The sequence below is a fragment of the Helicoverpa zea genome, chromosome 23 (genome assembly GCF_022581195.2).
Source record: "Helicoverpa zea isolate HzStark_Cry1AcR chromosome 23, ilHelZeax1.1, whole genome shotgun sequence".
Lineage (NCBI taxonomy): Eukaryota > Metazoa > Arthropoda > Insecta > Lepidoptera > Noctuidae > Helicoverpa > Helicoverpa zea.
Genome location: NC_061474.1, coordinates 4,020,855 through 4,037,518, shown reverse-complemented (window position 1 = coordinate 4,037,518; position 16,664 = coordinate 4,020,855). Strand labels below are relative to the sequence as shown.

Here is a 16,664-nt window from a genome sequence, read left to right as displayed (position 1 = left end):
CACACTACTGTAACTTTCTCCAGAAGGATACCTACATCAAATAAAATTCCCTTAATCGGATCACCTATAACATTAACCAATTAACTGTCCCCAGCATATCCTCAAAGTTCAATTCCAATCATTAATTTCACTTAGGCAGCTGAGGTTTTACAAGCACTTATGAAAATGCAAAAAAATCTTTCCGCAATCAGTCCCCTAGGTAAGACAAGAAAACGTACAATAAAGTTCAATATAATTCAGTGGAGTAATATCACCGACCGGGACTCCATCCGAGGCGGCGTTTGATTTATAAACAATACGTCAATGACGTAAGCTTCTTTAGCGGCACAGATTTATCGATAGGGATGGGACGTGACGGATGCTGTGGGTATATCGATATCTACATATAGATGTAGGTAATAACTTTGTAATGGGGCTGGCAACTGTCAAAGTGGCGCTATCGTCGTTCTGTCCCATAACAAAGCGATTTCCTATGAAAAGTTCAATTAATTATAGAAAATTATAAAAATGACACGTTGCTGTGTTCCAAATTGTTCTGAAACCGCTACCCACCAATTCCCTAAGGATGAGAAACTAAAAAGAAAGTGGCTAAAAGCAATCCGTCGTGTGAATTTCGTACCTAAAAGTGGTTCTAGGTTATGTCGAAAACATTTTAAAGAAAGCGACTATGTAATGATTAGTAAATACACAGGTAAACATCACTAAAAGTTATAATTTTGTCCTTAGGATTTAAGATGATTAAATATTATAGTAGAGATTTTATTTACAGGGGTAGAACATCAGCATAAACATTTGAAAAAGTCTGCTGTACCTTCTCTTTTTCCATGGAATGTAAAACCTGTTTCCAAACAATCAGAGGACAGAGAAGAACGATTGAAAGTTCGCAATTGTAAGAAAAGCCTTTTCCAAGAAGCAGCTTCTTCGCAAAACAGGGATATTGAACCATTTCAGGATGTACTGTGTTCTGAACAGGATGAAAATATTGGTCAATATGTGGATATTTTAACTGAAGGTTCCGCACATCAAAGTGCTTGTAATGTTACTGATACAACAAAAATAATGAAAAATGAAGCAACGCAAACATCAAGCATTATGAAAATCTTCTCTACTGATTTATTGGTGACTGATAATGATTCAGTAAATTTTTATACGGGCCTGGAAACTTACCAAAAGTTTTCATTAGTATTATCTACATTAATGCCTATGGCTAATGATATAAAATATAGATGGAGCAGAGTTATATGTTTGTCCATAGAAGAACAATTTTTAATGTTGCTTATTAAATTAAGACGAAATAAGCCTGATTTTGAGCTAGGAAAAATGTTTGGTGTAAGCAAAACAGAGGTTTCAAATGTGATTATTACCTGGATTAATTTTGTTAATGACCTTTGGAGTCTCATTAATATCTGGCCATCTCGTGAGCTAGTCAACTTTTATATGCCTAATTCTTTTAAAACTAATTATCCTTCTACAAGAATAATTATAGATGGAACAGAAATTCCCATACAAAAACCTAGCCAACCTGATGCTCAAAAAGCTTCTTTCAGTCAATATAAACACAAAAATACTTTGAAATTCTTAGTCGGGTCATCACCTGGTGGGTTATTTACTTATTGTTCAGGAGCATATGCTGGATCTACAAGTGACCGCCAAATTGTGGAACGCAGCAGTCTTTTCGAGAAGTGTGAACCAGGAGACAGCATTATGGCAGACCGTGGTTTCAATGTTCAAGATTTATTTGCTAGTAAAGGTGTAGGAATAAATATTCCTACATTTTTAAAAGGAAAATCCCAAATTCCTGGAGTATTATTAAAACAAGACCAGAAACTAGCCAGTCAACGGGTTCATATAGAAAGACTTATTGGTTTATCTAAAACATATAAAATACTAACGAGTGAACTTAACCAGTATTATATTCCTTTAGCCTCGAAGATATTTTTCATTTGCATGATGTTATGTAATTTCAGGGAAGGAATAGTAAATAAAAACATAAATTAATGATTGGTTCATTATTTATTAAAATCTTCATAATTATAATATAAATACTTATTTAAAAGTTCACCCTTATAATAATTTTCAAAAAAATTATCTAATTTCAATAACATTTCTTTTATAAATTGTTCATCTCTGTAAACATATACAACTTTTAAATCAATATAGGTGTATATCACCAGGTTACAATATTTTCTATTAGTGCAGTACAACTGCCCCTGAATTTGGTAATAATATGGAGAATTTTTCTTTAAATTCAAAATACCATCAATTTCATATAAATAAGGCACACTTGTAGAGGTTATATTTTGAGATCTGCTTGCATATGGGCATTTTATTTCTATCGTAGTCTCTGAACCCAACAATGCATCTGGTGAAGCTGCAAGATGAGGCCGTTCTTTGCTGATGAAAAGCCCACAAGGCTCTGCTATGAGGTCATACATTTGACAATATTTGTCTAATGCAATTTTTTCATTTATAATGCCATGGCTTGTTGCTCTGCTGAAGAATGTTTTCTTCTTTTGTTGCAGTTGTTTTGCGTAGACCTTCATTGTTGTCTCTCTTAAATGACATATTGTATGGAACGTGCTAGCCGTTATATGTTTCTGCCTTTGGTTATGCCATTCATCACTGTTGCTTTGAAAACGTGTTTCCTCTTCAATTTTTTTTATTTGATCCTCAGTTATTTCTGACACCAGCAAATTTTTCAAGATTTTTGATTTTTTATCTTCTAGAGTATAATTGTGATCTGTCTCTAAGCTATAGGGATTGGCAGGTTCATACATTTGTTTGAGAGGCATAGAGCTATTAGGGAAATTTAAAACCAAACTTCGAACCCTACTATCATAGTTGATTTTGTTTATTTTATTGACAGGATAGGGCTCAAATATTACTGGCAAATTTCTTCTCCGTGTCAATTTTTCGGCACGGATAGGTGTTCCTGAATATCGAGATGTTGGTACATGAAATTGCTGCAACTTCTGAGTGCAGGTTTCAAATAATAAAATTTGTTTTGCATGTACCATATGTTCTATGCCAAATAAAAGAACAGCAACATGTTTACATGAAGCATTACTTCCGCTACCTGCTGGACACTCACAGTGTGCTTCCATGATGTTCCCATATTCATCGAATTTAATATCTACACTATAATGCAGTTTCTTCATACTTTTTCTGCAAATCCCTTTGATATATGTTTCATTTGATGAGGTGTGGGATCGTGCTGTAACTAAGTGTCGAGATTCATACAGTTGAGCCACTTTATCCATTTTTTTGCTAGTGCTGCAAGAAAAATATGAGAAAATCAATTAAATGAGCTAGTATCATTGGTAATACAATTTGAAATATTATTTATATAGGTATTTTGTTTAAATACCGGCTGGGTTTCAACTAAATACCCAGGAAAAAACGTATTAGGTAATAAAAATATTTTTCACAAGATGTTATTGTTAGAGTATTGTACTTAACAGAAACTTACTATGATAAATAATGTCTTATTTGTGTTTTATTTAATGGAGGTAATTTTGTGTGACTATTTATGTCACGGTAGCACTCATTAGAAGGTAATTTCATCGCTGGATCGTCTGTTTCAACATTTTCCCGATTTCCGAAGTTGAAATTCTGGTCGTAAATCTCCAATCTGTAGAAAAACAAAGATATTATTTAAAAATGTTGTTGCAAATTCGTAAGTGTATTTTAGATATCTAATGGAACTAAATGAGTATACAATGTACTTCGATTTTGTGTTGCAGTTGACACAAAGTCTATCTTCCATCAGAATAATACGCAAAACCAACGTAAAACACCAATATAGGGCTACAAACAGCATTTTGATTGCCATACCTTTCGATTAGGTCTGCTTTTTTTCCACGTAAAGAAGCACCTCGTTCCTTCAATTCCTTTTTCAGTTGAGGAACTGTCCATGTAGAATACATTGTTATTAATCAATTTAAACTTGTTTTAACACTTAACACTCACGGATGGTAGTATAATATCGCCTGAAACGCAACCGAATCAAAATGACACACAACCTCAAACAACTTGACAGGGACAGAATTATGGTGGCGACATCTACATGAGCTTTCCGTTGCCAGCCCCATTGGGATAAATAATGCGAAGCCTCATTAACTGCTTTGGAATGAATCAAGTCTTTATTTTTTAATGATTATATAATTTGGTTTAATTAAAACTTTGTTTGTTTGGTTGTAATGGATAAACTCAAAAACTACTGGACCGATTTTAAATATTCTTTCACCATTAGAAAGCTATATTATCTGCGAGTAACATAGGCTATATTTTATCCCGGTGTAGTATAGCAGTAGCTCCCACGGGACGCGGGTGAAACCGCGGAAAAACGGCTAGTATTATATAAAACAATCACTTCGATTATGCAACCTGATAACTTTTCTTTTTCATTAAATACTTAGTTTTATTTTTTAAAGTATGATATGTAGTTAATAACAACGCTTAGGTACCTACCTCAAGTGTGTATACATATTTTTAAGTAATATAGTAGGTGTTCACAAAGTTCTAAATGTCTTGGCTGGCTGATGATTAATATTATACATGCCTAAGGTAAACATACATCTATTTAAAATGCTAATGAAATATACCTGCTATTAAGTGACACAGGAATAAAAACACATTAATTTTCTGGATACTATAAAAACTGTGTGATTATCCTATATACTTTTTTCTTTATTTACATGCAAGAATTTATTATCATCTTATTTACATTTGATATTCTCATATCCAATAACAAAAAAACCATTCAAGCAAGTCCTTACAAAAGCTCTATTACGCTCCAATCATAAAACGTTATCAAACTACAATTTGCAACTTCCACACAAAAACGATAACACAAATCACTCATAAACACCACTCTAGTTTATCGATACCAATCACAGCACCGCACTATCCGCCATTCTCACAATCTTGAATCAACCCGTTCAGGGATTACTACTACAAACACACGATACTTGCATCTCTGTCTAACGTTCGAGGTTGTATACTCTCTCTCTGTCGCACGTCAATAAGCATTCCCTTTTGCGGCGCGGCGGCGGCTCCTTTTGATGTAGCGAGGCCACGCCCCCTGACCCGCCCCCGTCCCTCCGTCGGTGACTGTAGTTAATTCGTCACAGTTTAATCACAATGGTTTTAATTACGAGCGGAAACTAAATACAAGCGAAATGTTGCAGTTTCTGTGTTTCAAAGTTAAAGGATTGAGGGACTTCGGTTTTGTTTTGTTGACTTTGTGGTTTTTGTAACAGTTTAACTGATGGTTTAATTGGGTTATGTGTTTTTGATAGTTAATGATTTGAACCTGTTTTCAAATTAGATTCGAAATATGATCTATCTACTACTAATGACATTAAATTAACATCGAATACTAATGAGGATTGATCTCATTAAAAATAAAGATTAGTTTCGAATTTATTCTTGGAAAAATACTTATACAAAAAATTTTCAAACTGTTCAGGTATAAGTTCTGAAAAGCCGATGTCTGCTTTTTGTCCATATTTCATATCCATGTGTAAAAAAAAATACTTAAGTAATACCACAGATTATATAAATAGTTACTACGGTAATACACCTGCTTAATCAATCGAACGAAAACATGAAAAGCGCAGCCGTGTCACATCCCATTCAAAGGTGTTCATTAACAAATACTACAAGGTACCTTTTGAATTCCCTATAAAACAGTCCTAAAACACTGTGTGCTACAAAAAACTGCGGCAAAGCTCCAACTTTTAAAGACATGATATAACACACGTTATTGTAGTAAAAAATATTTCAAAAAGCAATCGTATGGCGATAAAAAATTCAATTACAGTCCATTGTAAATGTAAATCCTAGGTGTCCTGTAGTACATTCATACGGAGGCATCCATCGTCCGTTCTTACGTAATTACGCCGCCGCATCAAAGGCACCGCCAAGCCCGGCGGCGTCTTTGTAGTCTAATAAACGGGAGAACTCACTCACGGAAAAACGAACCTAATTTTTAAGGACTTAAAATTCAGTTTTGTTTGTGGTAGTTGAGTTTTCTTAACACCTTAACGTTATAAAGGGTCATATCAGTTAGGGGTTTTGCCGCGGATATGTCAAAAAGAGATTTTATAGCCATTGTAAATGAGGAGACCGCACGGGTTGAACTGAATTAGGTCATTCGTAGTGTTGGTGACGTGTTAGCTTGGTTAATCGCGTCTGATTGGCTGATTGATGTAGGGAATCTTAACGAGCGATTAGCTTTAGATAAAGGGAATTAAGTAGTTTTAGTTTGTAAATGTTGAAACTTGTGTTTTTTGATAAGGTGTTGGATAAAGATATTCGTAGCATGATTCCTGCCAGCCTTACTGTGGGGAAAGCGTGTTTAACATTATGACATGACCGGACCAAAATAGAATACCTACTTACTTTAGCTTTTTTCTTTTGCCGTTTTTTAGTTTCAGATTTTTAAATAAGTAGGTAAATAAATAATGTGACTTTGAGGTAAGCACTTTCAATGTGCACTGAAATAATAACATACCCACCCGCTATTTATTACCGACATATTCATAATTGCTCGCTAAAGCTTCCACATATTTATAATCACTAACCAAAATGTATTCGCCGTTTATAAACCAGTAGTTAGTTTTTAATGTTTTTTCGTCACTTCTTTATAAAAAACTGAGAGTAAGTTAGTTTTATAAGCAATAATATCGCACGGTATTCGTTCATCGATCGCGCCACTGCGCCTCACACGACGCTCATTACGTGTAGAGATGCGCCGACGCACTGGTATCACAATACATAAGAATAATACGCAAATTGTTTCTTTTGGTATCTGTATGTTGCTTTGAAGTTATTGTATTACCTGATTTTTTAGTAATTCTAGGAAAAGCTAATGAATTAAGAACTAATAGTGCCTATTTTATTTCTAGTTTGTATATTTTCTGTTGAAAAAAAATATAGGTAAGTTTCAGTCTAGCCAATTATTACTGGTGCTATATTTAGAAGCAATAAACTTATTTAATAATTGGGTTTTTACAAGTCTGCTCCACAGATTTGTCACCAAAAAAATAGAGGCAACAATGACGACTCAATCGAATGTTTCTATTCCGTTTTTATGACGGACAGTTTATTATACGTCGCTACCGACCTAACAGCAATTAGTGAGATAATTTATTTTTTACCGGACACTTTCGTTACACTTCAAATCACAACCTGAGTCATTTGTGTAATTGTAACTATGACAATTTCTTCAACTTCGAGTACCTATTCCATTTTAAAATTAACCAGACGCACAAAAACGGTACAGAATGCACACTGGTAATGACATTGCTAGAAATCAATTTTATTCAGACGCACTGCAGACTGGAAAAAAACTAAATATCAAATACGAATGTCATCTTATCGATTCGCATGAAAATTTATCGATATTCGCGAAACTCATTTCCCAACCTTACTCCAAACCCGCACCACTCAATTACCAAGATGAAATTATTAACATACTTACTTAAACGTGATTTTTTAAAGAAACGACACTTGACGGCTTAACTTTGTGCTTTTTAGCTCGAGTAGTTTCGAGGTAACAATCATACGCCATTTTTCTTTTCTCATGCAAATAAGGCAAGAATTACAACGTACGGATTGGTTTTTAAATGTAAATTGGTATTATCGGCTGGACCACCAACCTTACGGCTGTGTTAGGTACACAAAAAGGTTGGGGAAACCAAAACGGCTAAAGTTGTATTAGGCAAATGTTTACTAGGTAGTTAGCGAAGAAAATATTTGTATTTATTTTGTAAAGGACTCTTTAAATAGATGTAGTTTAGTTAGTAGAGGCAGTAAAGGGTTTGTTTTCAACAGTCAATGTGTTATGAAAGGAGTTTAAGAACAAAAGCTGTAGTTCGAGAAAGAAAACTAAGAGGAAGGTTTTGCTTAAGGAACTTCGAAATCACTTCATATGGACTTGTTCCATGCAGGATGCTAAAATGAGGAACTAGGTACAGATACCTACGTATAACTCTGAATAATTTAGTCGAATGTAGGTATGATTGTAGTACGGCACCATCATCTTTTTCCCCTGTTCTTTTTTATTCGGGATTGGCGCAATTCCTATCTGTTACGTTTCCATACATAGGTACCTCCCTGTCATCCTTCATACTAATATTCACTCCCTTTTTATTCATGTCCTCTTTTAAGCAAGCTATCCATTTTTCTTTGGTCTGCCTCTCCCTGTCTATCCATCCTAGTTTCATGTCTTCTACAACCTTCATATATGTATGTATCATGACAATATATGTACAGAACCATAAAATATACGTCAACATCCCTTCAAACAGCTCCAATTCTCATCGTCTCCAAAGAACACAGATTTACCATTGCAAATTTGATTCCAAACAAAAAAACGATTCGCATTTACAAACGAAATAAGATGTTCAATTTCTTAGGTCTATTGTATTCGAAGCTGGAGGCAATATCTAACTTAATACAGTAGTAGGTAATACAATAATATTAGTGATATTTACATACCGTAATATGCCATTATTTCGATCACGACAGACACTTGAAAACATTTGTAGATGTTGCAAGCTGACATTTCACGTTCAAATATTAGGTAGATACAGTAGGATTAGCTATTGTTCCTAGATTGGTATTGTGTGTATGAATTATTTAAAAGATATGTCGCGGCGGAAAAAAACTATTCAACAAAATGGATGGTCACAAATTTCAGAAAAAACTCAGAACCGAAAGAAGTAAGGCCTTATTATGAAGGAAGTTTAGAGATATCACTTTCGTAAGTAAGTAGCTCATTTTAACATATTTCCCAATCTTGTTAGTTTGGCAGCTTTCAGTCCAACGAATCACAATATTTGTTCATCGATATCGAATACCATTTATATCCCCATCCCTGTTTCATTACCACCAACAAACACAGAAACTACCTATAGAGTTAACTAGAAAACTTCGCAAACCATGTCCTAAGAAAGGTATCCCATTCAAACAGCTTCTAACAACACCAAGAAAGACTTAAAGCTTTGTTATTTACACACAAAATTAAAGTCCAAACTCATTAAGTTTTGAGTAGGTACTTAAACCGAAACACTAATGAGTTTGAAGAAGCAAACGCCGTGACTTTGTTTCGACTATAGCTCACTTATTTCACATGCAAAACCTGGTAATGACCCACACTTACTTTACTACCTTCTACGTAATATTTATGAGATATCAAAGCATGGTAATGAGCCTTATCGAGGGAGAAATCTTTTAGGAAGTATAAATTGTAGAGAACTATGGAACTTCATATGGAATTGCTTGCATTCTCAGCTACAAACGTGTCATTCGTATCAAGATGAAACTCATCTTTTGAATTTGCATGTCTCAGTTAAGTTTTTCAGATATTTCTGTGCTGAGGTTCTAGGTTCGACTGCTGGGTGAGGAAAACTTGTGCAGAATTTCGAAAATTGATCGGAATCGGGGTATACTGGCATGCAGATTAACAGGGTGGTCTAAAAGGTGACGTCAATCCTCAAAATCTACTAACTAGAAACAGTATTTAAGTACTATATGCATAACAATACTAGTCAGACTTTCTACCTTCTGACTACCCACAACGCAAACCAAACTCAAAACAACATCAAAGGAACCAACGGAGATGTTTTAATCAAACGTTATATCGTAATCATAGCCCATAAGCTGTGGATAGAGACACGGGCTGCGTACGCGCATGCAATAGATCATTGTTTGACGTCATTACTGAGAGTGCTGGGAGTGGGGCCACCCAGCGCGTCTTGTGAGCTTATTGCTTATTAGTTCAACGGGAATAATGGAAATGTTCTTTCAGGTTAAAAGGTACGTTACGGGAAAAATTGAAATATTTTTGTGGGTTAAAAAGTAGCTTTAAAAATTTTAGGGGTCATAGAATGAGCTATAAAAATACTTCTTCGGTACCACTTCACACATTCGGATATAAAGTAGCCTATAGCTTCGATAAATGGGCTAGGTACATATTAAACACTGAAATATTTTTTTAAATCGGACCAATACTTACTTCATGAGCAAACGAATAAAAACACTCTTCAATCTTATAATAATTTAGTACAGGCAGATAGGTCTGCCTTTGTTTTTTGATAGAATAAAGGTTTTTCTTATGAGTAAGAAGCTTCAATGTTGGTTAACCGAGAAGACAAAGAGAGGAGAAACAGCGTCAGAAGGTGGGCTCCAATCTCATATTATTTTTAGAAAACTGAAAACCTCTGAAAGTTCTAGAAATCCAGTAGATGTATCTAAGTAAGTACATAGGTAATATAAGTGTGTAATGAATGTCCAAAGTACACTTACATGTTAATTATAAAACTAGGTAACCATTGAATCGAAGGTTTCCGAATTTAATCTGAAGGTTAATTTATCTTATAATTATAAATGTCCAAATCAATATGAATATGACATTGATATTGATATTGCATTGCAACTACTTAAGTACGAAGTTATGACACTTTAAATATTGACCAATAATTATCGTCCAACTGGTTAAAGTTTTAAATTAACAGGATATTTATGAAAATTACAGACTATAACGTTATCATTATAATATCGTAATTGTCAGTGGTGTGACAAAAGACGACCATACTTTGAGTATGACGTACCTACATATAATTTTCGACTCTTTACCTACTGATAAATAATTAATTTGAGCATTTAAAAATTAACGCTTTCACGGTAAAAATTGTATGGCATCGAAACCTGCTTTAAAGCGAATAACATGAAATAATAACTTATCGAAAGTCCCCTTAGGTATATTTTCTCCATACGTTTGTTTTGGCATAACAACAGCAAGTTTTTGCGATTCTTTATCGTTTATTTATTTCATTTCAACAAGGAACCTATTTACAAACTAATTGCTAGCCGCGCTTTGTGCTAAATTATTGTTACTCTCAAGTATACTGCTTGCTGGGACCCCCCAGTGGAACTACCATACTAAACGATTGTAGGAACACATAAAATAAAACAATGCCTCTTATAAAGTTATAAGTCTTAATAACTCTTTGCGGGATGAAACAATACGCTTAAATGCTTTCATAATGCCTTTGTCATCCAATAAAGAATCTAACGATAAGAAAAAGAACCTACCTCTCATTAGAGATTGGACTGACTGACAAATAATGTGACCATAAGCCTGTATTTCATTATATAGAGATTAAAGGACACTCGATTACACATTTGAAAACATAAGTATCTAAATAATTATAAGAATCACCTGCAATTCAAATGCAGTCTGTAACATATTAAATCCTTTTTAGGGTCGGCCTTTTTTGTTAGCCGTTGCTCAAATCAGCCGTTGATTAATCAAAATCAAAATTCGAATCCACCTACGCTAACCGATCTATACCATCGTCACGTATCACGATTGCGTCACTTCGGTAATGATCGGCAATCATCGGCACGACGTCACCTTTCGCACGGCCGATCATTGGGGCCAATTCTTTTGTTTGATAAGTGTGTATAATGGCGGAGCGGTCACGTTGGATGCGATCAATCATTTGGACATGTTGACGATGGCAACGATGGCCGTAGGGTGTCAAAGCTTCGTGGTTTTGTAAGGACTGTTCTGCTGAAACTGAAAAAAGATTTTCCATGATCAAAGTCAATAGAACTATCGGTTGAAAAACTGTAGCATAAGTTAATAAAGTCTCTTTGTGAAAATGACTTAAGTGTGTGGAAGTGACTTAAGTGGTTCCAAAGTTGGGCAATGTTATACAGATATATTTTTGAAGAAATCCTAAATGATGAAAATTCCTCAGCTAGCAGAAGTAATTAGGTACACTAGGTACTATGTTTTGTTCTAGGGGGAAATAGGTTCTATATTTTGCACCAGGTAAGAAAACAGTCATCGACTGTCTATGCACCTACATAATTCTAACTGCACTGGATAAAATTTTCCACAAATAATGGTCACTGTAGTGATTATGTATTAGGCGAGATGATGGACATCGCGCAAGTTAGTTTTATGGGCGTTTACTGCCTGACTCATCTTGTACATAATGCTCGCCCGAGTAGATGGTGTGCTAACTTTCCACCACAAGCCTTAACGGGAGAAGAGGTAACTTTAGAAAAATAACCAGAGAAATAAATGAGTATAGGTACCTACTTACTTACCTATAAGATTTGTGAATTTGAAAGTTCCGAAAACATTTCCTTTCTAGATACATTTGTGATACTGGGTCATGAAAATAATGATTTTGTAATATTCGTTTACTGCCGTTGCTTCTGAAACAATTTCCGTTTAGACGGGAAGTGCCATTTGTCCTCTCTCCTCTCTTGTCATCCAAATTGGCCCGACTCCTTTCAGAACAGAGGTGAAACACCACGGTACCTATACCTATCGACCCACCCCATCAAACTGACTTGGCTATTACCTGCGTAGTTTTCCTAACGTTTATTTAGATTTCTTTTGCATATAATCAGTAGACTAATGTTTACTAATGACTAATAATACCTGCCCTGGTAATAATGACTTTTCCACTTAAAATTCATACCTAATGCATAAACCAAGAAGTTTCAATCTCATTCAAATTGCAGATTACAAATTAATTCTTACTACCCTACTGAAAATTTTCCTTTTCGTTTGCAAGCTAAATCAACAATCATGGGTTCGGGTATATATCTATACAGCTGTGTACCAATGTTTTTACATGGAGCGAGTACCTATCATACCTCCCCGATACCAATGTAAAACTTGTTGTCAGAATTTCGGGCTTCTGACCCCTTTGCCAAATATTTTTAAAAGATAGCCGAGTCTCACCAATTAAACCTGCCTTCCATACTATCACTTCTTCATTTCTAAACTTCTATCTTCTTGAAAAAAAACTAAGATACCAGCAAAGTACTAGGTTACTAAGAACAGTACCTGGACACTAGATATTCAATCATAACTTGTCCAGTTAAGATACCCTAAGTACCTATCTCACTTAATGGATATCATAATGATCATCTTTCAACTCACAGTAACTGACTAGATAGTTCCCACGGATAGTTATTAGCACTATATTACATGAATATCTATAAGGTCTATGCTTAATGATCTCATCATCAATTTTGTTATTTAAGTAGATAGGAACGTAGACGGCCGTCGCGTCATCAGTTGAATATTATCGAGTTTTTCTAAATGGAATATCTTCATAACTGATTGGAATATGGTTTCGATCAAATTTTCGCCGTTATAGTCGATGTGGTCCTTACTTTGATGTACATGCTTAACAGGTTTAATTTTTCCTCTACAGATACTTAGATTTTATTATTTATGCTTACTGGGAATCATAAAGTAAATAACCACCTGGTAATCAACGCCATCTAGTGACTGACGCGGAAGAAAAACGCATTAATCCTGAAGCTCATTTTATTATCGGTTGATGGTGAAAAAAGACCGATTTGGAAATCGTGCTTTTCTTGTTTTTTTAACTAAACGATGCTCTTATATTAAATTAGTTAAATAGAATGTAGATTTGTTGTTACCTACCTTATTGATTGTATAAACAAAACATTCGACTTATTGTCTAATTGGAGAAAAGGATAGTTCCCTCAAAATTCAAATTAAGTTTAGTACCTACTAGTAATTTAACTAATTTAATTTTTATATAAATCCAAACAATAAAATATTTCAGACGTTCCGCTAGTTACCTACACTACACATAAATGTAATTACCCCAGCACTATATAACAAACAGAAGTAGGTACCTACGTAATAAACGTAAAGGCGCTTCCAATTAGAAAACTTAATTAAATTGGACCAAAAACGAGCTTTAAGTAAACATACATTCCGGGTTTTATATTGCAACGTTAAGACGCATTGTTGGCCCCTACACCACAGATAACACAGCCTTATGCTAGACGGAGAACGAAGTAGTTATATCTCGGTCTCGGGCGGGGCCTTACGCGGTGTGGCCCACGTAGTTAGGCCACTCTATGTGAGGTCTCGATCGTAATTTATTAACCGGGCCCCACAAATACAGACTCGAAATATACCACAGAAATGGCGATATGAATTATGATTAACCTTTTTTCATCTTACACGCTTTATAACGGTGTAAATTCATGCTAATTAAGATATCCGAAACTTCTATTATTCATGTTGATGAGTGATCTCTTTTTTAAAGTTTACGGGTATTAAAAACTTTCACCTATTAGCTTGTATGTTATTACGGGGCATTTTCAGAATTTGTTTTTGTTTCGGCTACTAATTTTATTGCGTTATCGTGATATTTTAATGTTATTTTTTAACGGTAACGTTGTTTGTATGTGAAAGCGTTTTATTTGTATGAGGCGTGTCAAAGTGCACTTCGATTTAGAGTTCACGGGGCGTAATCTGACATGGATGTAAAACTTTATTGTCTCTACCTCAGATAAAAAAAAAACCTATTTCTTTGATCTGAGGTCTCTACGAACAATTTTATTCATTATTGTTATTTGTAGGTATATTTTCTTTTAGTATTAATGGGTTTTTGCAGTATAAACTAGGTAGGTACCAATAAATATATTATTAAGATAAAACCCTTGCTTCATCTACTACCTACTTATTTCTTTTAACAAAAAACCTTTCACAACGATTTTTATTATAGGTAAGTTTTAGATAAATATCTGACCTGCAAAGTCTGCCACCAGTCTGAGCTAGATGCTATTGAGCTAGATGATAATTGGTAGGAGTGTTAAATCTATGATAACAATTTCAGCACTAAACGGCTGTTGTTATTTGGACATAATACCAATAATATCATTTTTCAGTTTTCATTGCATCTAATTAATGCAATGAAAACAACCTAACAAGAACCTTTTTTTTTTTTTTTTTGTTGTCGCTGGGTAAAAAATGCTATTACGCATGCCCTTCCCGTCGGGGGACGGGAGAGGGGTATGTGGGACTCCCCGGTAACGACGTTCCCGGTATACCCACTAAAAAGGCCCAGCGGCACTCCGACCTCGCCTGAGTGGAGGGGGTCTGGGAATCTAGTGCATCCAGTCCCCCACCGGCGAACCTAGCAAGAACCTACGTCTTATTACCTACACCTTACCAGTTGAAATATTTTATAATAGGATTTTATTTTATTATAAAATAATCTCTTTTGTGAATATTTTAGTATTTGAAATATTATTCTTATCTTAGTTCAATTATTCATTAGAGAACCCGAATTAAACAAATTAAAAAAAAAACGGCTGTAGTTTTCCGGCTGTTTTTGTCCATCTCGCACTCATCAAAAATACTACTGCCACCCAGCGTTGAATAGTGACACTAAATAAAAACAATAACACTGTTACACGCTAGATGGCAACATATGCATAACAGCTCGAAAAGGCTTTTGAATCATTTTACACCAAAATTATATTAAAGTACTTACGAATCTCCATTATTATTTCAATTAAAATATCTGATTCAGTAAGCAGACCACACGTACTTACAATAATAATTATTTTCTGAACTAACTCTGACACTGACAGACAGCATGCAGACAGCACAGTGACATTCGGTCATACTGTGCACTCGACGATTTGTTTATTATTTACTTTTTGAACACGTACGGTGAATTATTTCGAGAGTTCATAATGAATAATCAACTAATAGAAAACATAATTACATCAAACAGTATACCATGTCCTATATTCACTTACGAGAACCCGGTGCTAGACAGAAACGTTGCGAAAGCACTTTCAAAAAGCTTCGTAAAAATTCTCAACATAACACAACAAAACTCAAATATTAGCAACAATCTGCGACTCTCCATACTAGAAAATGTAAGAAAAATGTGTCAAGTGGAACCGGAAAACCATTTGAAAGTTGATGAAAATTTTACGACTTTGTTATTGGATTTCTATGAACAAATCGTAAAAGATTCACGAACTGTTACTATTGATTCGACCGAAAGGAATTTAGATGCATTCCTAATTCGAAATATAAAGGATATGAACCTCAACAGCATTTACAAGTCATCACTAAATCCTGAAGTAGTGCAAGCTTTGATTAATCTGAACAAGAATGGGGTATACCTTGATGCCATACTGAAGGACATTATCCATTGGGAGTGTACAGAAACTAAAAATGCTCGAATACTCAAAGATTTATGGGTAACTGATAGTGTAAATATGTCGGCAAATACAGCCGAAGACATTTCAATTAAATTGAAACCAGAAATTGAGAAATGTGTTTTAGAAATATGTTATAGAATACTGAATCAAAAAGGCCCAAACATTGAAGGAATGTTTAATTCTGAAACTGTGAAAAATTTAATCATTAAAGCATCTAACTCATCAAACTGTTTTCAAATATGTTGTGGAGTTTGTAATTACATTTTTATTATGACAAACTTTGATAGGAAAATTCAGACATTCATTCAATTGTTTATTGAGCGAGTTAAAGACCTCTGTTCCTGCAACACATTGTCTGTGCTATACCCTACACATCTCAGTCATATAATTGTACTATTAGACATAGATGCTACAAAATTGCCTATGTTACCAAATGGTTACATTGAACGTACAAAAAAATATTTGTCAAAGATAAAAGGCAAATCCAAAAATGATTTTATTATGTTACTGTCTCACTTCCCCCAGTGGTTTGATTGTTACTGCAGTGAATAAAAATGATAATTATAAATGTTATGTTTTAGGAACTAATCAATGTAGTTTAACAAAATAAAAGACTGAAA

General features: G+C 34.5%; 2 protein-coding genes across 2 annotated transcripts; one reads left to right on the top strand and one right to left on the bottom strand.

Annotated features, from left to right (window-relative positions):
* Window positions 1-407: 407 nt before the first annotated feature.
* Window positions 408-1,999, top strand: LOC124641790. The gene is made up of 2 exons (XM_047180012.1): window positions 408-691; window positions 770-1,999. The coding sequence occupies exons 1-2, from the start codon at window positions 508-510 to the stop codon at window positions 1,996-1,998; spliced, it is 1,413 nt and encodes a 470-aa protein (XP_047035968.1). The 5' UTR covers window positions 408-507; the 3' UTR covers window position 1,999.
* An 8-nt stretch (window positions 2,000-2,007) lies between these two features.
* LOC124641789 lies at window positions 2,008-4,091 on the bottom strand. Its single transcript, XM_047180011.1, has 3 exons — window positions 3,835-4,091; window positions 3,470-3,631; window positions 2,008-3,273 (listed from the first exon to the last, which is right to left on the bottom strand). Exons 1-3 carry the CDS (start codon window positions 3,924-3,926, stop codon window positions 2,010-2,012), a joined length of 1,518 nt encoding a protein of 505 aa, XP_047035967.1. The 5' UTR covers window positions 3,927-4,091; the 3' UTR covers window positions 2,008-2,009.
* Window positions 4,092-16,664: the final 12,573 nt, after the last annotated feature.

Bases quoted from the DNA above. Each gene is read 5' to 3' on its own strand.
- LOC124641790 (XM_047180012.1), top strand. From the start codon at position 508: ATGACACGTTGCTGTGTTCCAAATTGTTCTGAAACCGCTACCCACCAA. The intron at 692-769 runs GTAAACATCACT...TTTTATTTACAG, and splicing joins AATGATTAGTAAATACACAG to GGGTAGAACATCAGCATAAA.
- LOC124641789 (XM_047180011.1), bottom strand. From the start codon at position 3,926: ATGTATTCTACATGGACAGTTCCTCAACTGAAAAAGGAATTGAAGGAA. The intron at 3,632-3,834 runs GTATGGCAATCA...GTTTTTCTACAG, and splicing joins AAAGCAGACCTAATCGAAAG to ATTGGAGATTTACGACCAGA. The intron at 3,274-3,469 runs GTAAGTTTCTGT...TTTTTCTTGCAG, and splicing joins ATAAGACATTATTTATCATA to CACTAGCAAAAAAATGGATA.